We start from the raw sequence: 24,090 nt of genomic DNA on the forward strand, positions 1-24,090 counted from the left end.
ACTGGTGGCAAAGGCTCAAAAAGTGTCGGCTGTGACCACGATTATAGCCGTCGGAAACCAGAAGGACAGGCTGAGGGGACAGGCAAAGGCCCTGGGACACACACCTTGGGCAACTGGAAACGGGAATGCCTGGACACAGAATACCAGTAACCTCCTCCTGCCCGCCTCGGCGCACCAGGCCTGGCCTGCAGCTGTCAGCTCTGTGCCCTCATCCAAGATGCTGCACGGCCCCCGTCTCCCTCATTCCATATTCCTGCCCTTCCCCCAGGCCCTTAAACTCGAAGGCTCCACAGTCCCTGCCAGCCACACAGACACCTTTCTCTCAGTTGGGCTGCTGTGTACATTAGGCCTGTCCCCAAAAGACCTCCCTGAGGACAGGAGCCACACTGACCTTCCCTGACAGAGCCCACAGGCCAGGGCTGCATGTGCTGGACTCGGGGTTCAGGGCTGGACTTAGGAAGGACCCCCCCAGCGTCCAGCACCCCACTCCCAGCCAGCCTGCTCTGGCCCCACCACCCGGCCCAGCCTGCCAGCCACGTACCGATGACAGTGAGGTGGGTGCTGGCAGTGATGCTCGTGACCACGTTGGTGGCGACACATTCCCACTCCCCGTGGTCCTCCTTACTCAGGGCGCGGAACTGCAGGCTCCCACTGGGCAGGGCACTGTGCTTGCTTCTGCTGGGCTTCCCTACCTTGGCCAAACAAGGGGCAGGGAAGAGGGTGGGAATAGAAATAGGGGTGAGAAGCCCGAAGCAGGTGGGGAGGATGGGCCTGAGCCCCGCCCCCCGCCCATGCTGCCCCTCCTCCTGAGTGCCTGCTGCTCCTCAGGGTCAGCTCACTGTGGTCAGGGTAGGTCCAGAACAGAACTGCTTGCTGGGTTCTCACACCTCCCCAAGGCCCCAGGAGCTCCAGGGCCCAGGTACCTTTCTCCACGTGATGATAGGAAAAGGGTCCCCCGCGGCTGCGCAGGGGATGAGCAGCTCCCGGCCGGCCTCCTGCCTGTACTCCCAGCCTGGTAGCACCGTGAAATATGGGGGGTCCTGGGGAGGAACGCACAGGCACCCTCATGAGACCGGGGATCCAGGTGCTCAGCTCATGGAGGCCATCACAGCCCCGGGACCTCACCTTCAGGACAAGCCTCGCAGGGGCAGACTGGCCCATGGTCCCCAGGGTGTTGTAAGGCACACAGGTATAAGTGCCAAGAGCCTCCTCTGTGGCCTCCTCAATTCGAATGGAGCCATCCTCCATCAGGGTCCAACCCAGCTTCTGCCAGACACAGATGACAGAGCGGGGAACACTGGTCAGAGACTCCGCATTCCATGCCAGCTCTCCCCAGGCTGGGTCCCGGCTGGGCCAGACAGCACGTGGGATGGCACAGCAGCTCCAGCCTACAGAAGCAGCTGTTTTCCCAGGGCTTCTGGAAGGGGCCAGGAGTCCTGGCAGAAATCCAGAGCCCAAAAGTGGCATCACGGTACTGGGGGGAGCCCTCCGACCTCCAACATGCATCTCTCTAGCACCTTCTCGACCTGCAGGGGGCGGCCGTCCTTGTTCCACTTGACCACGGTGGCCGGTGGTTCTGCGTCCACGGGACAGCGGATGTAGCCATGGATCCCCACGGGCACGTAAATTACAGGGGGCATGTTGAGGACACGGGCTGGGTCTGCACACGGGAAGCGCAGGTGGGAGAGCAGACAGACACAGGGAAGCCGGGTGAGAATCCAAGCTGAAGGCCGCCCATGCACCAGCCCAGGTGCTCAGAACTTCCGCTCGGAATGTCTGGAGGCACTCAAAGGCCTCCAGACATGCAAGCCTGCTCCACAGCGCCCCTGCCATGCCTCCGCCACGGACCTTACCCACTGGGTGAGGACTCTCAATGTCCATTTCCCTCAGTTCCTAGACCCTGAACCTCAAAGCCAACATCTGCCCACACCCTTCCCCAGCCGCTCCTTATCCCAGTCTCCCGAGCAACAAGCAGTTCCCCTCTCCACATCCTGAGCCAGGAGGAACACCATCATAAGCTTAAGAGGGGTATGTTTCCTCCTGTTCTGCTAGTTATCCAGCCTTCCTTGGCATCACTTTTCCCCATCTGATTGTGCAGCTGAAATCCAGAATCAGGCCAGGTGCAGTGGCTCACACCTGTAATCTCAACACTTTGGGAGGCCGGGGTGGGAGGGCTGCACAAGGCCAGGAGTTTAAGACCAGCCTGGGCAATGCGGCAAGACTCCAAATCTACCAGAAAAAGATCTTTTCACTTTCTGGGTATGGTGGCACACACTTGTGGTCCCAGCTACACTGGAAGTTGAAGCAGGAGTTTCACTTGAGCCTAAGAGTTTGAGGCGACAGTGAGCCGCGATGGCACCACCGCACTCCAACTTTGATGACGGAGCAAGATGCTGTCTCTAGGAGGGACAACAAGGACCCCACACCTCTTGTGGTGCAGGCTGTCGCCTCCTCTCAGTGCTCCCCTATTTCCCCTGAGGGCTACAGAGGAGAAGGATCCAGAACTAGGAAGGCATTGAGAATGAATGAGCTGGTATCTTTTAAGCATTTTGAGCTCTTCAGAGAACAGCATTACATAAATACCAGGCCGAGTTATATATTTAGACATAGCTTCCTACTTTTGCATGGTAGAGTTTTTTTTTTTTTTTTCCCTCCAAGGTTTTCAAAGCGTTTATGAATGGGAAATACTCTGAACACTGCTTTTTAGCAGAAATAAAAATCCTTGTCTCACCCACCTGTAAATCTCAACCCCCTGGATTTTCTTTGAAGGCAGGAAGGAGGTAAAAAAGGACAAGGGGGAGTGGGTGGTGACGCTGGCACCGGGGAGACAGGGAAAACCAAAACATGTCTCCAGAAAGACAGATGGCCTCTGGCCTCGAGGAGGGGGCCTTCATCCCGGCCAACTCGTCTTCCAAAGGCCACCTGTTGCCTCCTCCTGCCCCATCATGGCCACCTCCTTGCCAGGTGGCACAGACTGCGTCCAGCAAGGAGAGACAGGGCGCACCTTTGTGTTGGACGGGTCTCTCCTTCCCGCAGTTCTTCCCCACCCCAGCACAGCTTGGGCCCATCCTAAGTCACGTACGAATAACTTCTTGACTTGCTTTTTCCCGCTGCAGGTCTGGGGAGCTAGATCTGCTGTCCTGGGCCTCACGGCTCTCTAAAGCTTGGGCCTAGGAATACAGCACACCAAAAGCCCTTTAAGTGGTTGACAGCTGAAGCAGAGAGGCAATGCGCTCCATAGAGAGGAAACAGGAGACTGTGAGGTTAGGGGTCCAATGGGGCTCGGCAGGGTTGGCATGCTTCACCGCCGCGACCAATGGTGGACACGTCCACATCCAACTCTGGGCAGCAGCAGACCAGCTCCACTTCCAGGGCCACCAGCCGTTCTCCATTTGTCCTCAACTCATTCACTGACTCCGGTCTTGTCTCCAGACTGTTCCACTTCTCACCCCTGCCACTCCCTGTCACTGGGTGTGAGCAATCCGCCCACACCAGCCGGCAAATGATGGAGAGTCTGTCGTCTGCAGCAACAACGCCAGCCTTTGTTGCCTGAGTGACAGGGCTGTCCACAAATCAAAAGGAGGACATTACTCCTCATTACTCATCCTTCTCTGTCTCAGGGCTCAGCTTGCCAGGGGGCCGGAAAGCAACTGGCTGCTCAGTATTAAAGATCAGCAAGCTGAATAGTGGTGCTTCACAGAAGCCCTCGAACGTCTGGGTGAGGAGCAGCTCATTTGTCTGGATCTCCAGCCACCCAAGGAGAGAAGCCCCAGAAGCCAGAAGGAGCAGGCACAGGGGCTGCATCTCATCGCTCCCAACACAGACGCGGTGTGAAAAGCGGGGAGTGAGGCTGGGAGAAACCGATCCCTGCATAGGACTGGGCTACGCTCCATCAGACACCTGAGTAAAGGGCACCAGAGAGCGACGGGTTCTGGGCACAGAGGTGCAGGCAGCTTTCAGCCCGAGGACCACTGTCCAGAAGGAACTGCTCGAAGGGTGTCTTCCTGAGTGCAGCCTGCAATGAGCTGATGAGACGTACTGGCTGAACAGTGACGCCGCACCAACGAAGGAGGAGCTGGTCCACCCCGACTGGCCAGGGCCTCGGCCTCCTCTCCAGCCATCCTCCTTCTTCCCTCATTTGTTCCTCCACCCACATTCCCCCAAATGATGCTTAGTCTTTGCTGCCCTCCAGCCTACAGTCTGGCTGATACCAGAACCTTCTGGGAGCCCCACCACCCAGGCCCCCCTGCACCCTTACTCACACTGCACCGTCAGGTACGCTGAGGCAGAGGGGGAGCGCCCCAGGCTGTTGCTGGGCACACAGGTGTACTTCCCCGAGTCCTCCGGCTTCACCCGGAAGATGATAAGGGTCCCGTCGATTAGGATGCGCACCCTCAGCTTCAGGTCGCTGCAAAGCGGCACGGGGACAGGGGGTTGGGCGGGCAGAAAGGGGTCTTGCCACAGACACACAGTCACCATCACTGCCCCAGATGTGGCAAGGAAATCCCATGCCCCTGGCATTCCCAGGGCCCTTCCATGCAGACCCTGGCCTTCGCATGTGGGACACACGGACCAGACTGCCCGCCTCCCCCAGCTCCCGGAGCCGTGGGCAGCCTGCCATGCAGTTTCTTCTCAGGGGCCCTGACCATGGGGGCCGGGGCAGTGACCACAGTGAGAAAGTCAGAGCACAGTGCTCACTTCTGAAAGTAGACGTTCTCGTCCTGCCAGTACCAGGTGTAGGTGAGGTTGCCCGGATACGCCTCAGCCCGGCAGGTGAGCAGAGCATCCTGGGAGATGTTGACGGTGATGTTCTCAGGAGGGGAGACGATGAAAGGGGGCCCTGGGGAGAGCAGGGAACAAACCCCACCTCACCTGATCAGGGATCGCAGCAGCACCCAGGTCCCCTGGGAGCCCTCAGTGCCCAGGAAGGGGTGCCCTGAACCCTGCGATGGGGGCAGCTGTCATGCAGACACTTCCGGATGCTATGTGTGCTCCGGCATCCTGTCCACCACCCCTGCCCCTGCACCTGGCTCCCCAGACCACGCCCAGATGGTCACACACACCACCTTCCTGCCCGCCTTCTCCCAGCAGAGCCCGGGCCAGAGATGCAGCAGGGAGAAAGGCAGCTCTTTTCAAATCTGGAGCAAGGAATAATCCAGTCTCAGGGAGTCAGGGCTATGTGCCGCTCCCCAGCCAGAAATAAAGACGGCAGGTGGGGGTGCAGACGCTTAGGCATAAGCAGAGGGTGAAAGTCCAGCAGTCCTGGTGCTGGATGTGCAGACAGAGGGGAAAGCTGTGGCCCAGTCTCCCCTGAGAGGGAACAGCTTCCATCCAGGCTCCTGAGGGACCTCCGGCCCTGGCTGCTGCTCGGCACTCAGAGGCAGGAGGAGCATGCAGCTGCCACCAACCCCCCAACCCGAGTTCCTCCAGGACGCAGGGCTGGGGAGGCCGAGCAGGAGGCCGAGCTCAGCACAGGGTGGAAACCCCTCAACCTGGATGCTGCCCTGTCCTGTGCAGTTTCTGGCCCATCTTGTGGAACTCTGGGGCTCCAGGCAGGTCACACTGGCATCTCCCCATGCTGACTGTACAGACCCCAGCTCTGCCAAATGCCCAGTGTTATTTAAATGTCAGGGGCTTGGATTGAGTTTCTATCTTTATTTATTGATGCCATCACTAATGGATAGATGACCTGAGGGAGGTCTCCTCTCCCAGGGAGGTGGAGACGTGGTAGAGATGCTATCTGAACAGAAGGAGAAACCAGAAGCCCATGCAGCAGGGGCCCCTCTGCCACGCCATGTGGTGCCCGGCCACAGCCTGCAGACCCAGCCTTCTCCCAAGCAGCCCACGTGGCAGCTCTGACCCGGACCGCAGGTGGCGTGCAGGAGCCCCGCACAGGCCTTCATGGTTGCCTGCACCTCCACCAGCCCCACTGAGACCTGGGAAAATGCCTTCTGTAGCTCAGCCGGACCGGACATCCCTGCAGGAGCCCGGGGGTAAAGAGGTTGAGGAAGTGGCTCCTACCTTGGACAAGCAGGTGGGTCGTGTGGATAGCCTCCCCTTGAATGCTGTACGCTCGACAGGTGTAAGCACCTCTGTCCTCCCGACTGACCGATGTCACTGTCAGGCTGCCGTCACTCACCTAGGGGCCCAAAACAAACAGAGCTCAGCACCCATGCTCACACCCAGCGCCACTACCTTCAAGCAGGGAGATGCGGTCGGAAACAAGGAGATGAACGCAGGGACACACACATCTGGAGGACACAAAGGCCAGGTGTCCCCGTGCCCACCTCCCACCAGTGACACAAAGATGCCTGTAGCTGAGCCAGGCCATGGTTTTCCAGCCTCCTCTGTGCTTGTGCACGTAGCATCAGGGGTCGGCTGCAGTCGGGGGCTGCCCTGGGGACAAGGGGGAGGAGACTGCAGGGGCCCTACCTAGAACCACACTTACCTGGTATTTCCCACTAGCACCGAGGAGCGTTCCCTCCTTGAGCCAGGTGACGATGGGCTTGGGGTTCCCAAAAGCTGTGCAGGTCATGGTGATACTACCACCCTCCTTGGCCTCGATGTACTGGGGGGGTGTTTCTGTAAAGGTGGGAGGGGCTGCAAAGGAGACCACAAAAGTGAAGGACACGCCTCAGCCAAGTCGCTGCCCTGCAAGCAGTGCCTCCCTCACACAGCACCCGCACCGTGGCTCTGCAGAATCCAAGGACAAAGGAAGGAAGGTAGGGATGGGCAAAACTTTCTGCCTACCAACGTTACCAGCAGGGAGGCCTGCATCCAAACCCAGTCTGGCTGGTACAGTGCCCAGCTTCTGTACTGTGGCTCATTCCCAGTTCACTGTCTACTGAGCATCTACTCCAGGTGGCCGTTACAGCACCCTGTCTGCTCCCAGCTCCCCAGGCTCTTCTACCATCCTCCAGTCCTTCCCCTTATGATGACCCACGACACCCAGAGCTCCTCCTTCTTGAACTCCAGCTCAGTCAGGCCCCACATTTCCAGAACACTTGCCATCTGAGCCCCACCAAGGCCTAGCACAGCTGCAGGCCAAGGCTACACGGAGCCTCATTTTCCCAGATGCTGCAGAGAAAATCATCCAGCTTCCTCCCTCTCTGGCTTCTGTGGATGAAGGTGTGCATCCCATCCGAGAACCACTCCCTTCTTCATTTTTCTGATTATGCCAGGTCATCTTCCCCCTTGCATTGGAGATTTGATTAAAACTCCATCCTGTTTGGATAATCGGCTTTTAACAGACTCAGTCCCATTTGCCTGAGCTGCTTGTAGAAGCAATCCGGTCAATCTTAACCCCTTGGACTGTCAGTCCCACAGTCTTCTGAAATGGCAAGGAGGCCCCCAGTTCTGAACTCCAGCCCTGAGGCCCACAGCAGTAGGCTGGCACAGGTCAAGCTGAGCTCATCTCAAGGCACCTGAAGCTCAGAACCCAAGTTTGTGCACTAGCCTGCCACTTCTGGTACCCTTGACAAGCTTCTCCAGGTCTTACCTAAACCTCCCACCTCCAGAAATGATGTGAGGAATAAACATGTAAAAAGCAGCTTGGGAAATGCACAAAGTGCCAGTATCACCACCATCACTATCATCTCTTCAGGAGCCAGCCGCTCACGCATTCATGGGAAGCTTTGGGAGAGGTCCCTCCTCCCCACACAGCCCTGCCCAGAGAAGCAGAATGCTGCTCTAGGGTCTGGTCCTGCCTGTAGCACCAACCTCATCTCCCCTCTAGCACACTCTAACTACACTGGCTGTCTTCCTCTTCCTCAAATGCGCCAAGAACGTCTGACCTCGGGGCCTTTGCCTGTGCTGCTCTCCCTGCCTGGAAATGCATACCCGATCTCACTCGTTTGGTTCTTGCAAGTCTTTGCTAAAATGCTGCCTTACCCGGGCAGCCCATCCCATCTCAGATAGCACTTCCAGCATTCTCTGCTCCCTCACTCTGTTTCATTTTCTCCAAAGCACATAACACTTACAAGTCTGTCTCTCTGTGTGTTTACCTGCTTCTTACCTGTCCCCTTTATTAAGATGGTGGCTCCTTAAGAGCAGCCCCCTTTTGTGTAGGTCACCACATACCCAGCTTTTAGCATAGTTCCTGGATGTAGTAGTCAAGGGCTCAGCAAACATTTGTCAAATGAACGAAAGAATGAAACAAACAAATGAGTAGTGCTCACACATACACACACCTACAGACCAATGCCAACGCCAACACAAACACAAAACACTGCCTAAGAGCAAGACCATGGTGAGACCACTTTCATCCCCCATCCCCAAAGCCTGCAGTTCAGTGTGGGCAGGGCCGGGGCACGCGGAGGGTGACCACTGAAAGAACACGGGAGCACGGATCATCACACGCAAAAACACACACCTCGCGCATCCTTGAAAAAATCAATTCTCATCAATTCTCATAAGAATATACTAAAAATAATGGCAAAAAGGCATTCGAAGTCCTTGTATAGGGCTCCTGGGATCCCAACTTGCGAGCCTCTTCCCACCAAGAGTGTGTGCTCATCTCCAACACAGACCCTTCCTGCTTGGCCTGCCCCTTGAAATACGGTTAACACAGACACTGCCTCTATAACCTCCGGTGCCAAGCTTAAAAGAAAAGATAATAAATTAAATTTACATCCTGAAGTGACACATTACTTACTAATTACATAATTACTTTATTATTTAGGTGCTAATCAGGAAAGTACTTTGAACAATTTCTAGTTTTCAGGAAAATAATGGTTTGACTCTCAATTATTTACTGAATTAGATGTTAGCTTGCCAGCTGCATTTCCAGGCTTAATTCTTTTTTACAAGTGCCCTATAATTAATAGTGCAGGTTAGAAATAGGCTGCCCTCTCCTCCATGTAATTCACCAACCTAAAGGAAGGCTTGGCTCAGGCTTTTGGGGTATTTTATATGTGATAAAGAAATAATTGGGTCTGTTTCCACCCAACTGGTCTTCAAAGAAAATACCGAAGGAAAATGAGACAATTTGTAATTCTAATTGTTCACTGGCCTTTCATTTTCCAAAGGTGATCCACGTCAGAAAACGGCTGACATTAAACATTCTAGTTTGAAAGCAACGGAGTGCTGGTGTTTGGATTCCTTCCTTCAATAACGGAAACGTTTATGCTGGAAGGAGCCTCAGAAGTTGGGAAGAAGGAAAGGGGGAAGAGGAGAAGGGAGATCTCTCACCTCAGAAGGGTCTGTTCTGTTCTGCCCATGCACAGGTAGCTGCCTTGACTATGTTAGAGCATCTTTCAGCACCAGCCCTGGTTCCCAAGCCTGGAGCACATGGTGCACCGTCCTCAGCCTTCCCGCCCAGCACTTCGCTATGAACAACCTGCCCGTGTTCCCAGAATGCACTGCTCTCCTCACTCTGAGCTTCTAAGCATGCTTATCCACTCTGCCTGGAGGACCCTACCCAACTTCCCACCTGCGTGTGGCCAACTCCCCTCTCCAGCCAGGTCTCTGAAGACAGGCCATTTCTTCAGAGAAGCTCTCCCTCCTTTGTGCTCCCAAAGCCATACTGTAGTCATCTCTGGATGTGACAGTCTTTTAAAGTGTCCTTAAGACCTGGGACAGGGTCATGCCTCCTGCTGTATCCCCAGAGCCTGCCACAGAGTGGACATCCAAAAATATGTTTCAAATGGACAGTTGTTGGTGGATCCACAAGACTACCAAAGTCCTTTGCATCTTCCAGACTAATAGCCCTGCTACTAGATTTTCACCTGACTTTGTTTTTTTCCTCTGGAGAAGGAAGGCGGCCAGCATCTCACACATAATTACCCACATGTAATTAACACTCCAGGCTACTGGGCAAGATCCTTTCTCTCGCAGCATTTCACTCAGTCCTCACAAGAAACCCTGCAAATCATAGGCACTGCTTTTTGTAATGGAGGAACCTGCCGTCCGACAGGTAAGTGACCTTGCCCATTGCCACACAGCTAATACACAGTGCGTTTATGAAATGAGCCTCACCTTTCAAAAGTCTTGCTCCATGCTTATCCCACCCAAAGCAATTAGGAATTCCCAAAGAACCAATTCCTACTCATGCAAACTAACACAGATACGCTCTAGAACATACATTGCCAGTGAGATTTGACTTTCCAGTCATACGCACGTCCAATGAATGCCTGGTGTCTCAGATTCCTGAAATAAACACTGCCAACCAGGATGATGCAAACGAATGGAGGCAGTGCCCCGAGATTATTTCACCCACTGTTCAGGACAGAGCACGGGAGAGAAACGAAGCAATGCGGAACCCCCAGCCTGTTGTTCATCGCAGCAAAATTTTAGCGGCAGGTTTGCCTTCCTAATAACACTTTGCTTGGGTTCCAATTCCCTCCTCATGCAACAGCGGGCACCAAAAGGGGGTGACTCAAAAGCTTGCCAGGCGGTCAGAACAATCCCCCCAAGATTTCAAGTGTGCTTCAATCAATCTCTTGGGACTGACTGACAGGAGCCAGCTACCTCCCACAGGGAAGGCTGGGCTAGGCAGGCTGGACCGACACCAGCTTTACAGCTTCTTTTCCCAAAGCCAGTGACCCTGCTAAAACATAACATCCTCTGTTCTTTCAGGACCCCAGATACAAGTTCTCAGACCCAAAAGAAACACAGGTCTGGCCCAGTACCCACTAGGCAGGGCAGACAGAGCCACCCTTCAGGGTGGATCAATACTGAGAGAAGCTTCCAAGCAGGAACATCAATTTCTCTCTTCTAACCACAGCATCTATGTCTCGAGCATCAAAACCAGAAGGACCTAAGCTGTATGTGGCGCACCCCAGCACCCACACTATTGAAGTGTCAATAGCTAGCACCGTATCTGCAACACAGTGGTGGCTAGATACACTTTTGTCATTGACAGAATGAAAGATATATTGTTAATTTTTTGGCCAAAAAATGAAATGAAATGTTTTTTAAAACCCTCTCCCCTCCCATTACAGGGAACACTTGTCCTTCATCGTTTCTCCATGGTTGCAGCCTTCTGGCTCCTCCAGAGTACCTCCTTCCAGGGACACAGAGGAGATTCTCCCTCCAGGAAGACCCTGAGGACCCAGTCCCTAGTGCTGTCACTGCTAGGGACCCAGGCCCTCAGCCTAGGCCAACTCCTGGAGCTCTGCAAGCTCTCGGGGCTTCCTTGCCCTTACCCAGACCCTTGAAAAGCATCTTACCAAGCACAAGTCATTTAGCCTGAGCTGTAAGTAACTGATGGCCATTAAAACTGTGACTCTTCCCAGGATGCCTACATTTTATTAGCTGGTAAACCCCACATGAGCAGGGACTGGGTACAGGTCTTCTTGCCAGTGTTTATCCATCATCTGCTACACACTACACCCTTGGGACATACTACTCAAATGAACACAGTTAAAGAGAACCAAAATATCAATCTAAAAAAGAAAGACTAACTCTGGGACCCCAGGAATTCCACCAGAATTGGGGTAGCAGGGTCTTCCCAAGGCTGGGAAATAATCCCAGTAGTGACCTAAAGCGTCAGTGACCTTTGTCTCCTTAAAGCCTCAGCCTTCCTGGTTTGAAGCAGCAGCTTCCCATGTCCCTCTAAGGACTCTGACAGCACCACGTATGCAGAGAGCTGCCACTCCTGGGCACCTGCACTGCCTGCAGACGCTTCGGGAGGACAGTGGCGGGGGCGCTGCAGGAGCGAGCTGATGTCTTACGGGACCACCCCAGCAAGGAGGGGGCAAGGGGTAGGGTGCATTCAGGAGAAGAGCCTCCTCTGGGGCAGGCCCTCAGGGCAGTCCTCCAGGGCTACTCCACTGATGGAGAGGTGGACCCGCACTGGAAGGAGCCCTCACTCACCGTTGATGGTGAGGTGGACCCAGCTGCCGTTGTGGAAGGTGTCATACTGCTGGTCCAGCATGAGCACTTTGCACTCGTACCAGCCCTGGTCCTCAGAGCGAACTTGTTCCAGCCGCAGAGATGCCTTATCATGAAGACTGGCCCGCCCTGGGGGAAGACAGCAGACAAATGCCCCACAGACCATCAGGGAAGGCCAGCAGCTCCCCACCTCCTGCCCCAGCTAAAGACAGAGGACCCATCATAATCTTCACACCATTCCCTATGGCAGGGCCCTGGAGTAACAGCTGGCACCCACCTCCAGCAGCAGGTGGCAAAGGAAAGGGCATAGCACGTTGGCCACGGAGCCACTCTCCTGCCCCAGCTGGCCCTGCCCCAGCCTGCAAGGCAACTCAATGCGCTTGGCACTGAGAGAAGCCTCAGTTCCTTAGAATACTCCCATTCTTTTGGAGATCTCCTGAGACAAAAGTAAGGCATGATGGATACAGAGCTGAGAAGAGATGAAAGAGAGAAAGAAAGAAAGTACCAACAGAAGGTTGGGGAGTCTCCAGTGCACCCAGGAGCACCTCCATTCAGGTTTAGCAATATCCCTATCCCAGCAGGGTGCCCAGGACTGGCTCACCCAGCTTCCCTCTTTAGGGCAGAGGGAAGGCAGGCTGGGGGCCAGGATGCTATGGTCCCCTCCCAGTCCTGCTGTCAGTGCCAGAGAGACTACATATCCTACCAAAGCCCATCGACCCAAGGAGCTAAGGGCAGAAGGGCCCAGAAATCCAAGAACAAGGAAAGGATTGGTAATCAGAGCAAGCATCCCGGAGCCACCCTTCCTCAACTCCAATCCCCACCCCAGTAGGATGCCATCTGTGTCTCACTTGTGGCAATGAGGAGGCTGGAGGTGCAGAAGCCCCTTCCATGACCCCAGAAGGGTGGAGCAGTCCTTGGGGTCGGCCCCCCACCCCACCACTCTTAGCTCACCCCTCAGCCCAGCCAATAGCACAGCGCCTCTGCTCTCCTCCTTGTCCTGACACTGGCAACCTGCCTAAAAACTAGACTCTCAAAGCCAATCCTGGTCAAAAAGAGAGCATGAGACATAGACACAGGAGCGAAAGGCAGACAGAGACGGAAGCACTCTGAGAAAGGCAGGGCAGACCTCAGAAGCCACCAGCAAAGATGAAAGTGAAGGCAGTGCCCTGCCTGCTTCCTCCCTTCCTTTCAACCCCAACACACGCTCACTCAATGACACGCACACACACCCACGCCCTCCTCTCCCGAGGGCTGGGGGGCAGGCAGCGGCATGAGTCACGAGGCCTTTGCTGGCAGGAGTAACTGCCAAGCAGGACACAGACAGGGCCAGGAGAAGGACAGGACAGCATGGCAGAGGAGGCAGAGACCAGGCACCCGCCAATGGTGGGAGGCCAGAGATTCATCTGTACACTCAGGATGGGAAGGCGCACTGACTTTAGAGCCAAGTGGGAAGGGGTGGGTGCAGCCAGCAGTGCAAGCCACCCTGGCCCAGGGCTGCCTGACTCGGCCTGCTGTCCTCTCCATCCCACTCTCCCACCCAGGCCTCTCCAGCTTCCCCCATGGCTCCCAACCCTCTCACACCCCAGGCGGTACTGTTTAGAAGCCTTTCGCCTGCAGCACCTCCACTTCCCTCTCCTCCCACTGCTTAATTAAAACCTACCAGAGGACAAGGGATGGGAGAACCCTGGGAAACAGAGATAAAGAGTGGTCAGGAAAAGTCAGGGCCCAGAGGGGAAGCCCGGAGGAGCTGACTCCAGACGGGGAGGGCGTGGAAAGCCGGGCACCCAGACCTTACCTGCATACTCAGGGTCCACGTGCGGGGGGTAGTAGCCAAACTTGATGAAGATAGGGATGGGGACCCCAAACTTGAACCACTCTACAACATAGGGTGGGGGCTGTCCCGTCACTGGGTGGATCACGTCGCATCTCAGGACCACAGACTCCCCAGCTCTTGCCGTCACAAATTCAGGCTCCTCTCGCAGGCCGTGGGCGCCTGATGGGGACAGCCAGGTTGGACACAGGAAAAAGGTGACAAAGAGATCCTGCCTCAGCAGCCCCATGCCCGTGTCACAAGGTTGCCCCCCCCCGACCAGCCACCCTCCATGGGCTACCAGGCCCTCCCAGGAGGGTTCCGCACACACCCTCCATCCCGCTCCACCTCGATGCTCATACCTCCCTCTGTCCCGGGGCCCCCAAGCATCCACAACTTGGGGGAAAGGAATGGCGGGCGAAAGGAGAGAGAAGCCATTCTCTTCAGTCCTACAAGCCAGATCTTCCCTCCCCAGTCTCAAAGAGCAGGAGACGTCATCCAGCCCCACCCCCTGCTGGCATCTGGCCCCAAGAATTCCAAGGAGTGGAGGACATGGAGGTGAGGGGCCTCCGCCCCCTCTGGAGGCCCACAACACTGTCCAGCTGTGGCCGCCTGTGCCCACGGAACATTCTTTCTGCACCAGGATGCTTCCCACTACAGCCTGGTGGGAAATGACAGAGCCAGCCTTCCTCCTCCACCCCACCCCCAGCTCAGCCTGATGTGCACGGCACAAAACAAGGGTACTCCATGCAGGAGCAGGGAAATCCCTAACAAGCTCAGCCGAGGCTGTTCGTGGCAACACCAGAGGGAAAGCCCCGCAGGCCGGGCCAGCCTCTCCAGCCCCTCCTCCCGGCACAGCTCTCGCCAGCCCTGCCGCAGAGGGGGCAGTGGGAGGGGCCCAAGCTCCAGACATCACCATTAGAGCAGGATGCTGGGGACGGAGACCAGCTGGGGAGACCCCAGGGCTGCCCCTACCTTGGGCAGAGGAAAACGAAACCAGATAGCGGGATAGGGCACACCCACCCTGGCAGGCAGCAGAGGGGGCCCGCAAGGCAGCAACCAGGAGAACCACCCCACCTCCACCCCACTGCAAGCCGGAGGATGCTGCAGAGAGGAAGAGCCACGCACCCCAAGCACCACAGCCCCGCTCCTGGGCCCAAACAGGGCATGCAGCCCTCCTCTCAAGCCAGGCTCCGCTGCCAGGCAGGGCCAGGGAGGCCACAAGGTCACCTTGTCCAGCTATGTCCTAGGGAAAGGGACGGCTGAGGGGAAGCCTCACCTCCTTCATTCCCTGGTACTACTGCCACCCCCGCAACTGGCCACAGCTTTCCCCAGCCCCAGACCCTCCGGGTCCCAGGCCAGGCATCTGACTCTCCAAGGCAGCACCTAGGACAGCAGCTGCAGTACCAAAGCCCAAAGACAGGGAGCCGGCTGGGCCTCCCGCAGGAAAGGGTGCCCAGAGGAGGGCAGCACCAGCCCCTGCCATTCCCCCATCCTGGTGCCTTGGTCTGACTCCTTCTGTGTCTCGGACCCCCGTGTGCGCCTTCCTGTCTCCATCCCTTCACATCTGTGTGTGGACACTTCTCTGTGTGTGTGCACACGCACACACATGCTGGGCTCTTCTGCATGTGTTCTCTCTCTCCCTCTCTCTCAGTTTGTGGGCTCCCTGGTTCTCCCTCTCACTCTTTCTGTCTCTCTTATTTGTCTCTCTCTGCCTTCTGTGTCTGTGTCTCTCTGGCTTCTTCTCTGCATCTCTGAATCTCTGTCTGTCTGTCTTGCTGGCTCCTCTGCGTGTGTGTCTGTCTGTCTCTCTCTGGATCTCCGTGTGTCTCTCTCTCTCTGGCTCCTCCGTCTGTCTGTCTGTCTGCCTTGCTGGCTCCATCTCTGCATTTCTCTGTCGTCTCTCTCTGGCTCCTGCTTCTCCTCCATGTCTCTCTGTGTCTCTCTCTGTCTCTATTTCTCCCTAGCTCTTGCTCTATGTGGGTGGCTACCTACCTGCCTATCTTTCTCCCTGTTTCTATCTACCAGCATGCCTGTGTGTGTGTGTGCCTGTGTGTGCCTGTGTGTGTACCCGTGTGTGTGTGTGTGTGTGTGTGTATGTGTGTGTGTTTCAGTTGGCTCATGCAAGGGGAGGGGCTTTGCCTGCTTCTCTGTATGCAAGGGCTCTGTCTCTGCATGTGTGTACTTTCGTGTCTGTGGCTCTCCATGTCTGTCTGTATGTCATCTCTGTGTGTCTCATTCTCCCTCTCCCCCTCCCCTGCAAGTTGCGGAAGAGGGAGGAGGCAAGCCCTTCCAGAAGCTGATTGGCTCCCGGTGACATCACTGTTTTCTAGAGAAAGAGCTAAGATCACAGAGTATTTTTGGACAGAGCAGAGCACTGCACTCACCTGCCTGAGGCCCCAGCAGGTTTCCCAATTCCCCCACCCTCAACCTTGCTTCAGGCTAAGTTTGCATCCCCGCCCCTCAGGGAAAGCAGGGAGAGTGCCCAGCTGCAGCCTCACGTCCCCCACAGCCCCAGGGGCCCTCAGCAGGAGAGCCTGCCTCCCAGCAGCCAGGAGCACAAAGGCAGATGCTGGACCAAGAGGAATAGGTGAATAATGGGCACCATGAGCTTGCAGAGAAGCAGCGTGTGTGTGTGTGTGTGTGTGTGTGTGTGTGTGTGTGTGTCTGCAGCACAGACCAGTGAGGAGATAAGAAACTACAGGAGCCTAGGGGAAGAGGAGGGAGTTTTATTCCCAGGGGCCAGGTTACCTAGAGGAGGGCAGAGTGGGCCACAGAAGGTGGTTCCTTCCCAGGGCTTTGGCCCTAGGGCCCAGGCAGGAGGAACAGAGAGAGGCCTAGGGAGACAGCAGGCGCCTCCAACAGTGAAGTTTTACTCTAGTGAGCTGGCTTCCAGGTGGAGGGCTCTAGGGGGCAATGCCAGGAGGTGGGTGGGCTTTGACATGGGCTCCCGCTGTGAGGCTGCTCATTTGCACCTAGCCTGCCTCATTCTCACCGCATAGAAATGAGGCAGCCTCTTCACACCTTCCCCAGCACCTGGCTCCCACCCCAGCCCCAGCCCCAGCCACAGCCCCAGCCCCTGCCAGCCCCTGGGCTAAGTGCTGAGCACCCAGTATAAGGCCTATCCCCAAGGCAGGCAGTCCCCTCCCGGCATCTCTTCCCAAAGACTCTTTCAACCAGGGAGAGGCAGCTGCAGAGAGAACACACCCCAAAGAGGATAAGTAAGACAGAAATGAGAGGGAGCTTCCCCAAAATACAGCAGTGGTGTGGGCACCCATGTCCTGGCCTCCATACTCAGTCCAAACCCTCTTGCTTTTCTGGATCCTAAAATATTCATCAGTTTTCCGCCATCTCCTTCACACACAAATGCGCACGCGTGCGCGCGCACACACACACGCACGGCATGTTCTCTCACTCCATCACCCACAAGCACTTCTCCCTAAGCCTGATCGTTTCTGAGCCAAAGTATGTCTAATAACACACTCTCTCCAGAAAAGCTCAACGTGAAAAAAAGTAATCAGGCTGGCAGTAAAGAGGAAAGATGGAGGAGAGATAGAGAAGCCCAAATATAAAGGGAAACCACACCCACATCCAGGAGTGGCAGAGCTGCAAAGCCGCAAGGGAGGAGGGCTGGAGAATGGGCCAGGTGCAGAGCCTAGCCCTGGGAGGGAGAGCTCAGGCCACCTGAACACTGCCAGAGCACCCCAGAGCCTGGATGGGAGCAGACTGAGACTGGAAGGGGGAAGGGCTGGCTCCTGAAGGGAGTCAGGAGGAAGGGGAGGACCAGGAGGAAGAGGGGAAGCAGAGGCTGGAGGGTGCTGAGCCCCTCTCCCATCACAGCAGCCCAGGGGGCCAGGCTCCTCCCTCAAAGGGGGAAAACTGGCACTGTCAGGGGTGGGCATAGTGTAAGGCAGCCATGCAGTGCCATAGGTCTCACACTGTTCTTAGACAAGGCCAGAAATAGCAGTGCCCAGAGCCTAGTAAATCTGTATCTTAGGGGTGTGCCCAGCTCCCTTTGGAGCAGTTATGGCAGGGAAGAGAAAGTAGGAGGGCAAAAAAAGATGAGGTCGCCCCCCGAGGTCTGGCTGACCTTTTGGGAAGCCCACAGGGTATGTATCTCCTGCTCTCTGGGACAGGTGGTACCCAGTGGGGTGGCTGAGTCCAGGGCTGCCGTTGGACCCCCTGTGCAGAACTATGAGGCATCCAGGGCCTGGCACAGTCCCTGTCCAACACTCAGAACCTGGAGCTCCTCCACCAGGGAAGGGCTAAGGAAGGACGGTACCTGAGAGCAGGACTGCTCTAAGTACGAAGGAAGGTATGCAGGGGAAGGTGTGAGGAGCAGGGCCGGGAGAGCATCAGCTGGCACGCAGGCCTCACATGCTGTGCATGCCTGCTGCACACTGGGCTCTGTGCTGGGAATGCAGGGAATCTCCGTCCCTGCCCACAATGGCCTCCTGACACAGGCACTGCTGTCTCCCATTGAAAAATGAGCAAACAGGGAGCTGTGCGGCTCACCCAAAGTTACTCAGTTCCAGCTGTTCCCAACGCATGGGTGGCATCCCTGTCCTCCTTCTCAGAAAGCAGATGGGGCAGAGGGCATCCTGGCCCAACCCAGGCCCTGGGATCAAGGCCTCTCACCCACTGTCCCTCCTTTTTCCCTTTCTTAGGGCCTGAGCCAGAGGTCGGCAACTCCTACCCCACACTTGGGACAGGTTTTGCCAGTCCAGACCCTGAAGCCTAGGGCCATAGGGTGGGCCTGTCTCAGAAGGCGGCTGGGTGGGCTCCGGCCAACTCTAGGGAGTCTGGCCTTCTGCCTGAGACTCTGGGACCCCTACCTGGGTCTAGCGGGTGGCTGGGGAAGGGGAGAACGGAATGAGCACCAGCTTCTGTTGCTCATTAGTACAAGTCCTTATTGCAGCCTCCTCCTCCTCCTCCTCCTCCTCCTCCTCCTCCTCCTCCTCCTCTGGGCAACAGACTTCCAAACCACAGGCCTGTTGTCTAATAATACCAGCGACAGCCACCGCCACCTCCATCTGCCAGCCTAAAAATAATCCCTGCTGAGTCCAAAAAAGGCACAGCCCCCAATAGTCCCCCAACCCCTCCTCCCTGACAAGCCAGGAGGCTCCAGGAGATTCCAGGAAGCTGGCAGAGCCGGGGCTCTCGCAAAGTGGGAGGCACACGCCCAGAAGAAGGCAGGAGGAAGGCGGGACCCAGAGCACAGCAAAGACCCAGAAAGGACGAGGCGGGGGAAGAGACATGGCCCAAAACGCTGACAGGCAGGTACAGGTCGCTCTGGACACCCTTCTGCCTCCAGGAGAGACACCCACACCCAACCCAGCAGCACCTCAGAGCACGTCCACCCTTCGGTGGTCTCCCCTTTGTACCCTCACGGCCCTCCCAGCCCCCACTTGCCACCAAACGTCTCTGGTTCAGTTCAGAAGCCAGGGGTCAGGGAGACCCAGCTGCTCCTTGGGGAGAGAGGGAGAGAGAGGCACTGGGGAGGGGCAGGCTTGGCAGGCTCCTTCCTTCTGCAAGGGCTGCTCTGCCCTGACCTTTCTCAGCTGGGCTCCCCAGTAGCTGTGAGGCCGGGATGCTATTAGCAACCTTAATTTGCTCTCGGCTAGATTGTATTTCCAAGAGCCCTTTCCCCAGGAGCCACTGGCAGGAAGGAAGTCAGTAATTCAATCTCCGCTCTGCTCCTTTAATGGTTACTCAGCAGAGGCAAAGCCACACCCCCACAGCCCTTCTCCCCACCTGGGCAGAGGCCTGCCCCGCACTCTCAGGGCCCAGGTGCACGCAGCCCTGCAGCCAGCAGGCAGCCTAGCAAAGTGAGGGCGCCATGGGTTCAGCCCCCAGGAGGCTGGGCTCCGTGGTAAGGTGCCAGATAGAGGCGGTAAGTCCGTGGGAAGCCGAAGTCCCATGTTTACTCCCCAGGCAACGTCAACATTCCCACTCCAAAGCCAGAAAACGAAGACAGTGACTCACCTCGTACAGTCTGTGCCTGTGTGCAAGTCGCAGGCCCCCATTCCATCTCGGGGGCACATACAACCAGGAGGGAGGCAAGGGGACTCCGGGGACGGAAGGCCAGGCTGAGCAGGGCATTCTCAGAAGGACAGTCAGGCCAGCTGAGGCTCCGGAGCCCAGCCCCAGCACACATGGACCCTTTCTCCACAGCCCTCTTAGAGGCCCCATCTCCTGCTTATTCACGCAAGAGAGAACAGAAAAGCAGGAAGATTCCCAGGAAAAATAGGTCAGCTGCCTCCAGCAGACTGGGCTCACACCCGTGGGCAGTGCCTTGTGGGGGATGGGCATAAGCTGCCTCTCCAACCCTACAGTCCTCTGGAGTGAGCAACTGAGACCACAGCCACACCCTCAGGGAGACAGACAGGCCCTAGGCTGGGGCTTGCCCCTCTCGTAACCTCTAGGCTGCCTGGAGTCCAGCACCCAGGGTACCGCGGCATGGCAGGAGAGGACAGGAAGGCAAGGAACTGGCTCCAAGGGTCTCTCTGCTCTCAGGCTCCAGTGGGGAGAGGAGTGGCCCCCACCTCGTGCCTGCACACTAACTTCCCCACCCTGTCAACTCCACGAATGTGCACACAAACACACAGGCACTCAAGCACTTGTGGGCATGCACACATACAGGCTGCACATGTACGTGCACGCAGGCATACATGCATGGACATGCACAGGTATGGGCACGTGTCCACACACATACAGGTGTGCACACATACGCAATGCATATACATACAGGGGCACATTTATGCACACATGCAAGAGCACACACATATGTACACACCTATAGGAATGTGTGTATGCACACACACACACACACACACACACACACTTCTGGACAGCTGGAAGCTCTCAGCAGTTGCAGCTCTTTGACCATTCAGATCCACTCTTCACACAAGCTGCTTAACCTGTTCGAGGAAGCAGGTGGAAGGGGACCGCTCCCTGAGCATCCTGCACCCCAGCCTGAGAAAGCCACAGGATATGGAGCTCAGATCTTCAGCGAGGCAGCCTCTGCTCCTTTGTAACCAGATCCCAGCTTTCTGTCTCAGAGCCATAAACGCAAAACCACTCCAGGTCTGGGACCCTGCAACTCCAAGACCAGCACATGCTGGGCCACAGGCCCAGGGCTGAAAGCTGATTTTGCCCCTGCCCCTCAGCCAAGCCCCCAACTCCCCAGCTTCCCCCAGGGCACATACTGCCAGATACACTCCTGTCCCCAGCGTGTGTGTGTTGAGGACACACACACAAATCCACCCACTGACCACTTTCGGAGTTAAGTCCTTCTCCGCCGACAGGCTCACCATGGGGTCTTGACAGCAACCTCTGGGTTCAAACCTCCACCCTCCCATCTTCATTACCAAAAGGAAAAAGAGTAGGTCAAGGCCAGGTAGAGACTAGAGGGCAGTGGTTCAACTACCAGCAGGATCTGAGTCAGAACGCCACTGTATTTGGGGACACTATAGTCAGGCATAATGCAACCACAGAATCTGTGGCAGACAGAGGAGGCAGCCGTGGGAGTAAAGTCCCAGACTTCCTTCCCCTATCCAAGGTCCACAGTCGGCTAAGCACGGCCCAGGGTCCTCCCACAGAGCGGGAACTCCCCGCGGCTGGCTCAGCAGCTGTCTGAGACACTGAGTCTACACCAATCACTGTCTTCCAGGTTCTGGGTACCACTCCAGCCCCTCTCTTCTCCACACTCCCTCAACCTGTTCACTGACCTTCATCACCTCCCAGGCACACACACTCAAAGTCAAAAGCAGGAACCCATTCCAACCTCTGTCCTGCACCCAAGGGCTGTTAGAGTGGAGTCCCAACATAGCACCATCCCTTTTGCCCCTCTGCCGGAGCAGCTCCTGCTATGGCCAAATCCTAAGAGTAGCATCTCAAAGTCCCTCCTGCTGAGGGATTTCCCTAGAAGTCACCTCTGCCAGTCAGGGAACAGCTGAGCCCTCACAGGGAGCCTCACCAGCCTCTGAACACTGGCTGGTGCTGCTCACTTGAGCGGGCACCCATCCTCTCCCTCCAGAGGCTGCGTGCTGGGAGCCCCTACCTCCCGGGCTGTGTCCTTCCATAAGCCTCTGGCCACTGACAACATTTCAGCTTTGGAGACCTTGCAAAGGACTTCCAAGCAGCTTTGAGGCCTGCACATGTGTCCCTGGGATGTCAGGTACAAGAGGTTCTGCCCAGAAGAGGTCAGCCCAGAAAGGGGTCTTACTTCCTGGCACTGGCAGCCTTTCAAACTTCCCCGCAACACATTCCCAGCTCCTGGTGCCCTGAATGGCCCAAGGGAAGGAAAACTGAGGAGGATCCTGAAATCCCAGGGACATTCAATAATAATGTTAATGTTTACTGAGCACATACTATTTAACAGGTAGTTGTTTGTTTCCTTATAGCACTAATGCTCATCTAAAAACCCTAAAAGCACAAACTGTTAGCACGTTTTATATTGAGGCAAGTGACATTTAGAGGGGCTGAGAATTTGTCCAAGGTCACAGGGTCAGCAAGTGGCAGAGCCATAATTTGAATCCAGTCTTATGGCTCTAGACGTAGGTCCTTAACTACCACACACAGAGCACCTGAGGCTAAAAAAGACCGTAAGACCAATAAGGTCACCCTCTGCTTCCAGACAGAGGTACACGTCCAGCCATTCCAGACAGAAGGACCCCTCTGCACCCGGAAAGAGGGCATAACCTTCATGCCCGGCAACCTTCAATTTTGGGAAGCCCTTCCTTCTATCTTACAATTCTGTGTGTTGCTGCAGTATAAACTCATATTCCTTTATTCTGGGTTTAAACTTGCAAAGAAGTCCATTCCCCCCACCCTGACTTGGGTTTGGAGGCTATTTCAGAGCCCTTCTACAGCGTCTCTTTTCTATTCAAAGATCCCAGCTCATCCTTTTGTGCTTTCAGGGACAGTCCCATAGCAGGAACATACCAAAAACGGGAGGGGAGTAGGATGCAGGCATTGGAAGACGGCGAGGAAATGGGGGAGAGGATGAGGCTCCAGGCTGACTGTCAAGCGCAGCCCGACCCACCTCACATCCACCCCGTTCCGTAAGCTTCCGCCACCACCTTGGCCTCAGTGTTCCCACCTGACAAACGAAGAGTTTTAAAACCACCCGGAACAACATGTCAGTTAATAAAATCACCCTTCCCTTCGCCCTCCGCTGTTTCTGTTTTCAGACACCATCACCCCCCACCCCAAGCAGAAGCGACATATTCATTCCATTCCAGAAAGTTTCTTGAAGCACTACCCGCTGCACAGACGGGTGACAAGAAAACCCCGTGAGAGGCGCCTCCAGCCCACCAGGTGCCCCGCGCCGCTGGGAGAGGGTACTCCGTCGGCGGGTCCTGCCTGCTGACTCCCACCCACGGCGGGTTCTCTCCAGCCGCCATCTCCTCCGGCTTGGTGAACTTGCCCGCAGCCAGGTCGTGTCTGTGGGCTGACAGCCCTGAGCTCACAGTCCTGGCACCCACCAGGCTCCGCTCCGACTTCCATACAAGGGCCGAGAGCCGGGGGTGCCACCCAGAGGCTTGCAGGTCCCTCAGCTCATCTCCAAAGCAAAAGCCGCGCGCTCACGCACGCATCACCCAACTCGGTGGCTTCCCCCTTGCGACTCCCCCAGCTCAGAACTGGTAAAGAGAAAAATCCCCCCTCCGCTCGGATTCACAGCGTAGGGACCCCCCTCCCCTCCCCGTGCCCCCAGCCAGCTCTGCCTCGCAGCCGGGGAGGACACCGTGAGGCCCGCGCGGCTGCGGCGCGCTCCCGGGGAACTTTTGCCTGGCAGGTGCCGCTCAGAGCGGCGCGGGCGCTAGCCAGGTCCAGCCAAAAGCGGACACTCCTCGAAGCCAGCCTCATCAATCGCCCTCCTCTCACGGGGCGCCCCTGCAACGGGGCTCAGACCTCCAGCTGCCAAGATGTGTGGGCAGGACGGGTGCGAGCAGAGCTCTGGGCGCCCGCAGGGCCGCGAACCGGGAGCCTTAGACTCGTCTGCCGCGAGTCCCAGGGCTCCAGATCGCGCCTCCCGGCAGGCGCTCCTCGCGGCGCGGGGCTCGAGCGTGCTGCAGCCTGCCCAGAGACCGCAAACTCCCGCAGCCGGAGTTTCCCGCAGCTCTGGGAGGCGGCCACCGGGGCAGGAGGCGACCGGCTCGCCGCGCGGGAGTGTACCGTGGGGCCCGTGGTGGGCGCAGTCGACCTGGATACCACGGCGTCCTTTCCCCGGGTGCCCTGCAGTCCGTGGGCTCGGGCGCCTTCCCTCCCACCCCTCCAGCCCGCGGCCCCCAGTCCCTCCCCGACAGTGCCCCCGGGCGCGCCTGGCCCAAGCCGGATCCCGAGCCTCACTCGCAGGAAAGAGAGCCGGGGAGCCGGGGAGATGGGAACCCAGGGTCCGGGGAACAGGGGGGCCGGGCGCAAGGGGACGAGGGCGCCGGGAGGGG

At 56.8% G+C, this 24,090-nt stretch overlaps 1 protein-coding gene and 1 long non-coding RNA gene across 6 annotated transcripts in view; one reads left to right on the plus strand and one right to left on the minus strand.

Moving 5' to 3' along the window:
- The window catches only part of IGSF9B (immunoglobulin superfamily member 9B), a 50,253-nt gene that overhangs the window by 25,869 nt on the left and 294 nt on the right, over positions 1-24,090 (minus strand). For 4 of the 5 annotated variants that reach the window (XR_001819199.2, XM_017509044.2, XM_017509045.2 and 1 more), the window contains exons 2-11: positions 13,628-13,825; positions 11,815-11,961; positions 6,449-6,600; positions 6,022-6,139; positions 4,699-4,840; positions 4,263-4,408; positions 1,518-1,660; positions 1,126-1,266; positions 924-1,040; positions 542-692 (exon numbers count right to left, since the gene is read on the minus strand). Coding sequence is in view for 4 of the 5 variants with exons in the window: in XM_017509044.2 (XP_017364533.1) it covers positions 542-692; positions 924-1,040; positions 1,126-1,266; positions 1,518-1,660; positions 4,263-4,408; positions 4,699-4,840; positions 6,022-6,139; positions 6,449-6,600; positions 11,815-11,961; positions 13,628-13,825 (1,455 nt within the window). In the remaining variant the exon portion in view is untranslated. Of the gene's footprint in view, positions 1-541; positions 693-923; positions 1,041-1,125; positions 1,267-1,517; positions 1,661-4,262; positions 4,409-4,698; positions 4,841-6,021; positions 6,140-6,448; positions 6,601-8,014; positions 11,420-11,814; positions 11,962-13,627; positions 13,826-24,090 lie in introns of those variants that run through there. The other variant, XM_017509047.2, reaches the window with a different exon arrangement.
- Positions 18,699-22,812, plus strand: LOC108289541. The gene is made up of 2 exons (XR_001819201.2): positions 18,699-18,922; positions 22,564-22,812. It is a non-coding gene; the product is annotated as an uncharacterized LOC108289541 (long non-coding RNA).

Source organism: Cebus imitator, unplaced genomic scaffold (genome assembly GCF_001604975.1).
Source record: "Cebus imitator isolate Cc_AM_T3 unplaced genomic scaffold, Cebus_imitator-1.0 Scaffold405, whole genome shotgun sequence".
Taxonomy (NCBI): domain Eukaryota; kingdom Metazoa; phylum Chordata; class Mammalia; order Primates; family Cebidae; genus Cebus; species Cebus imitator.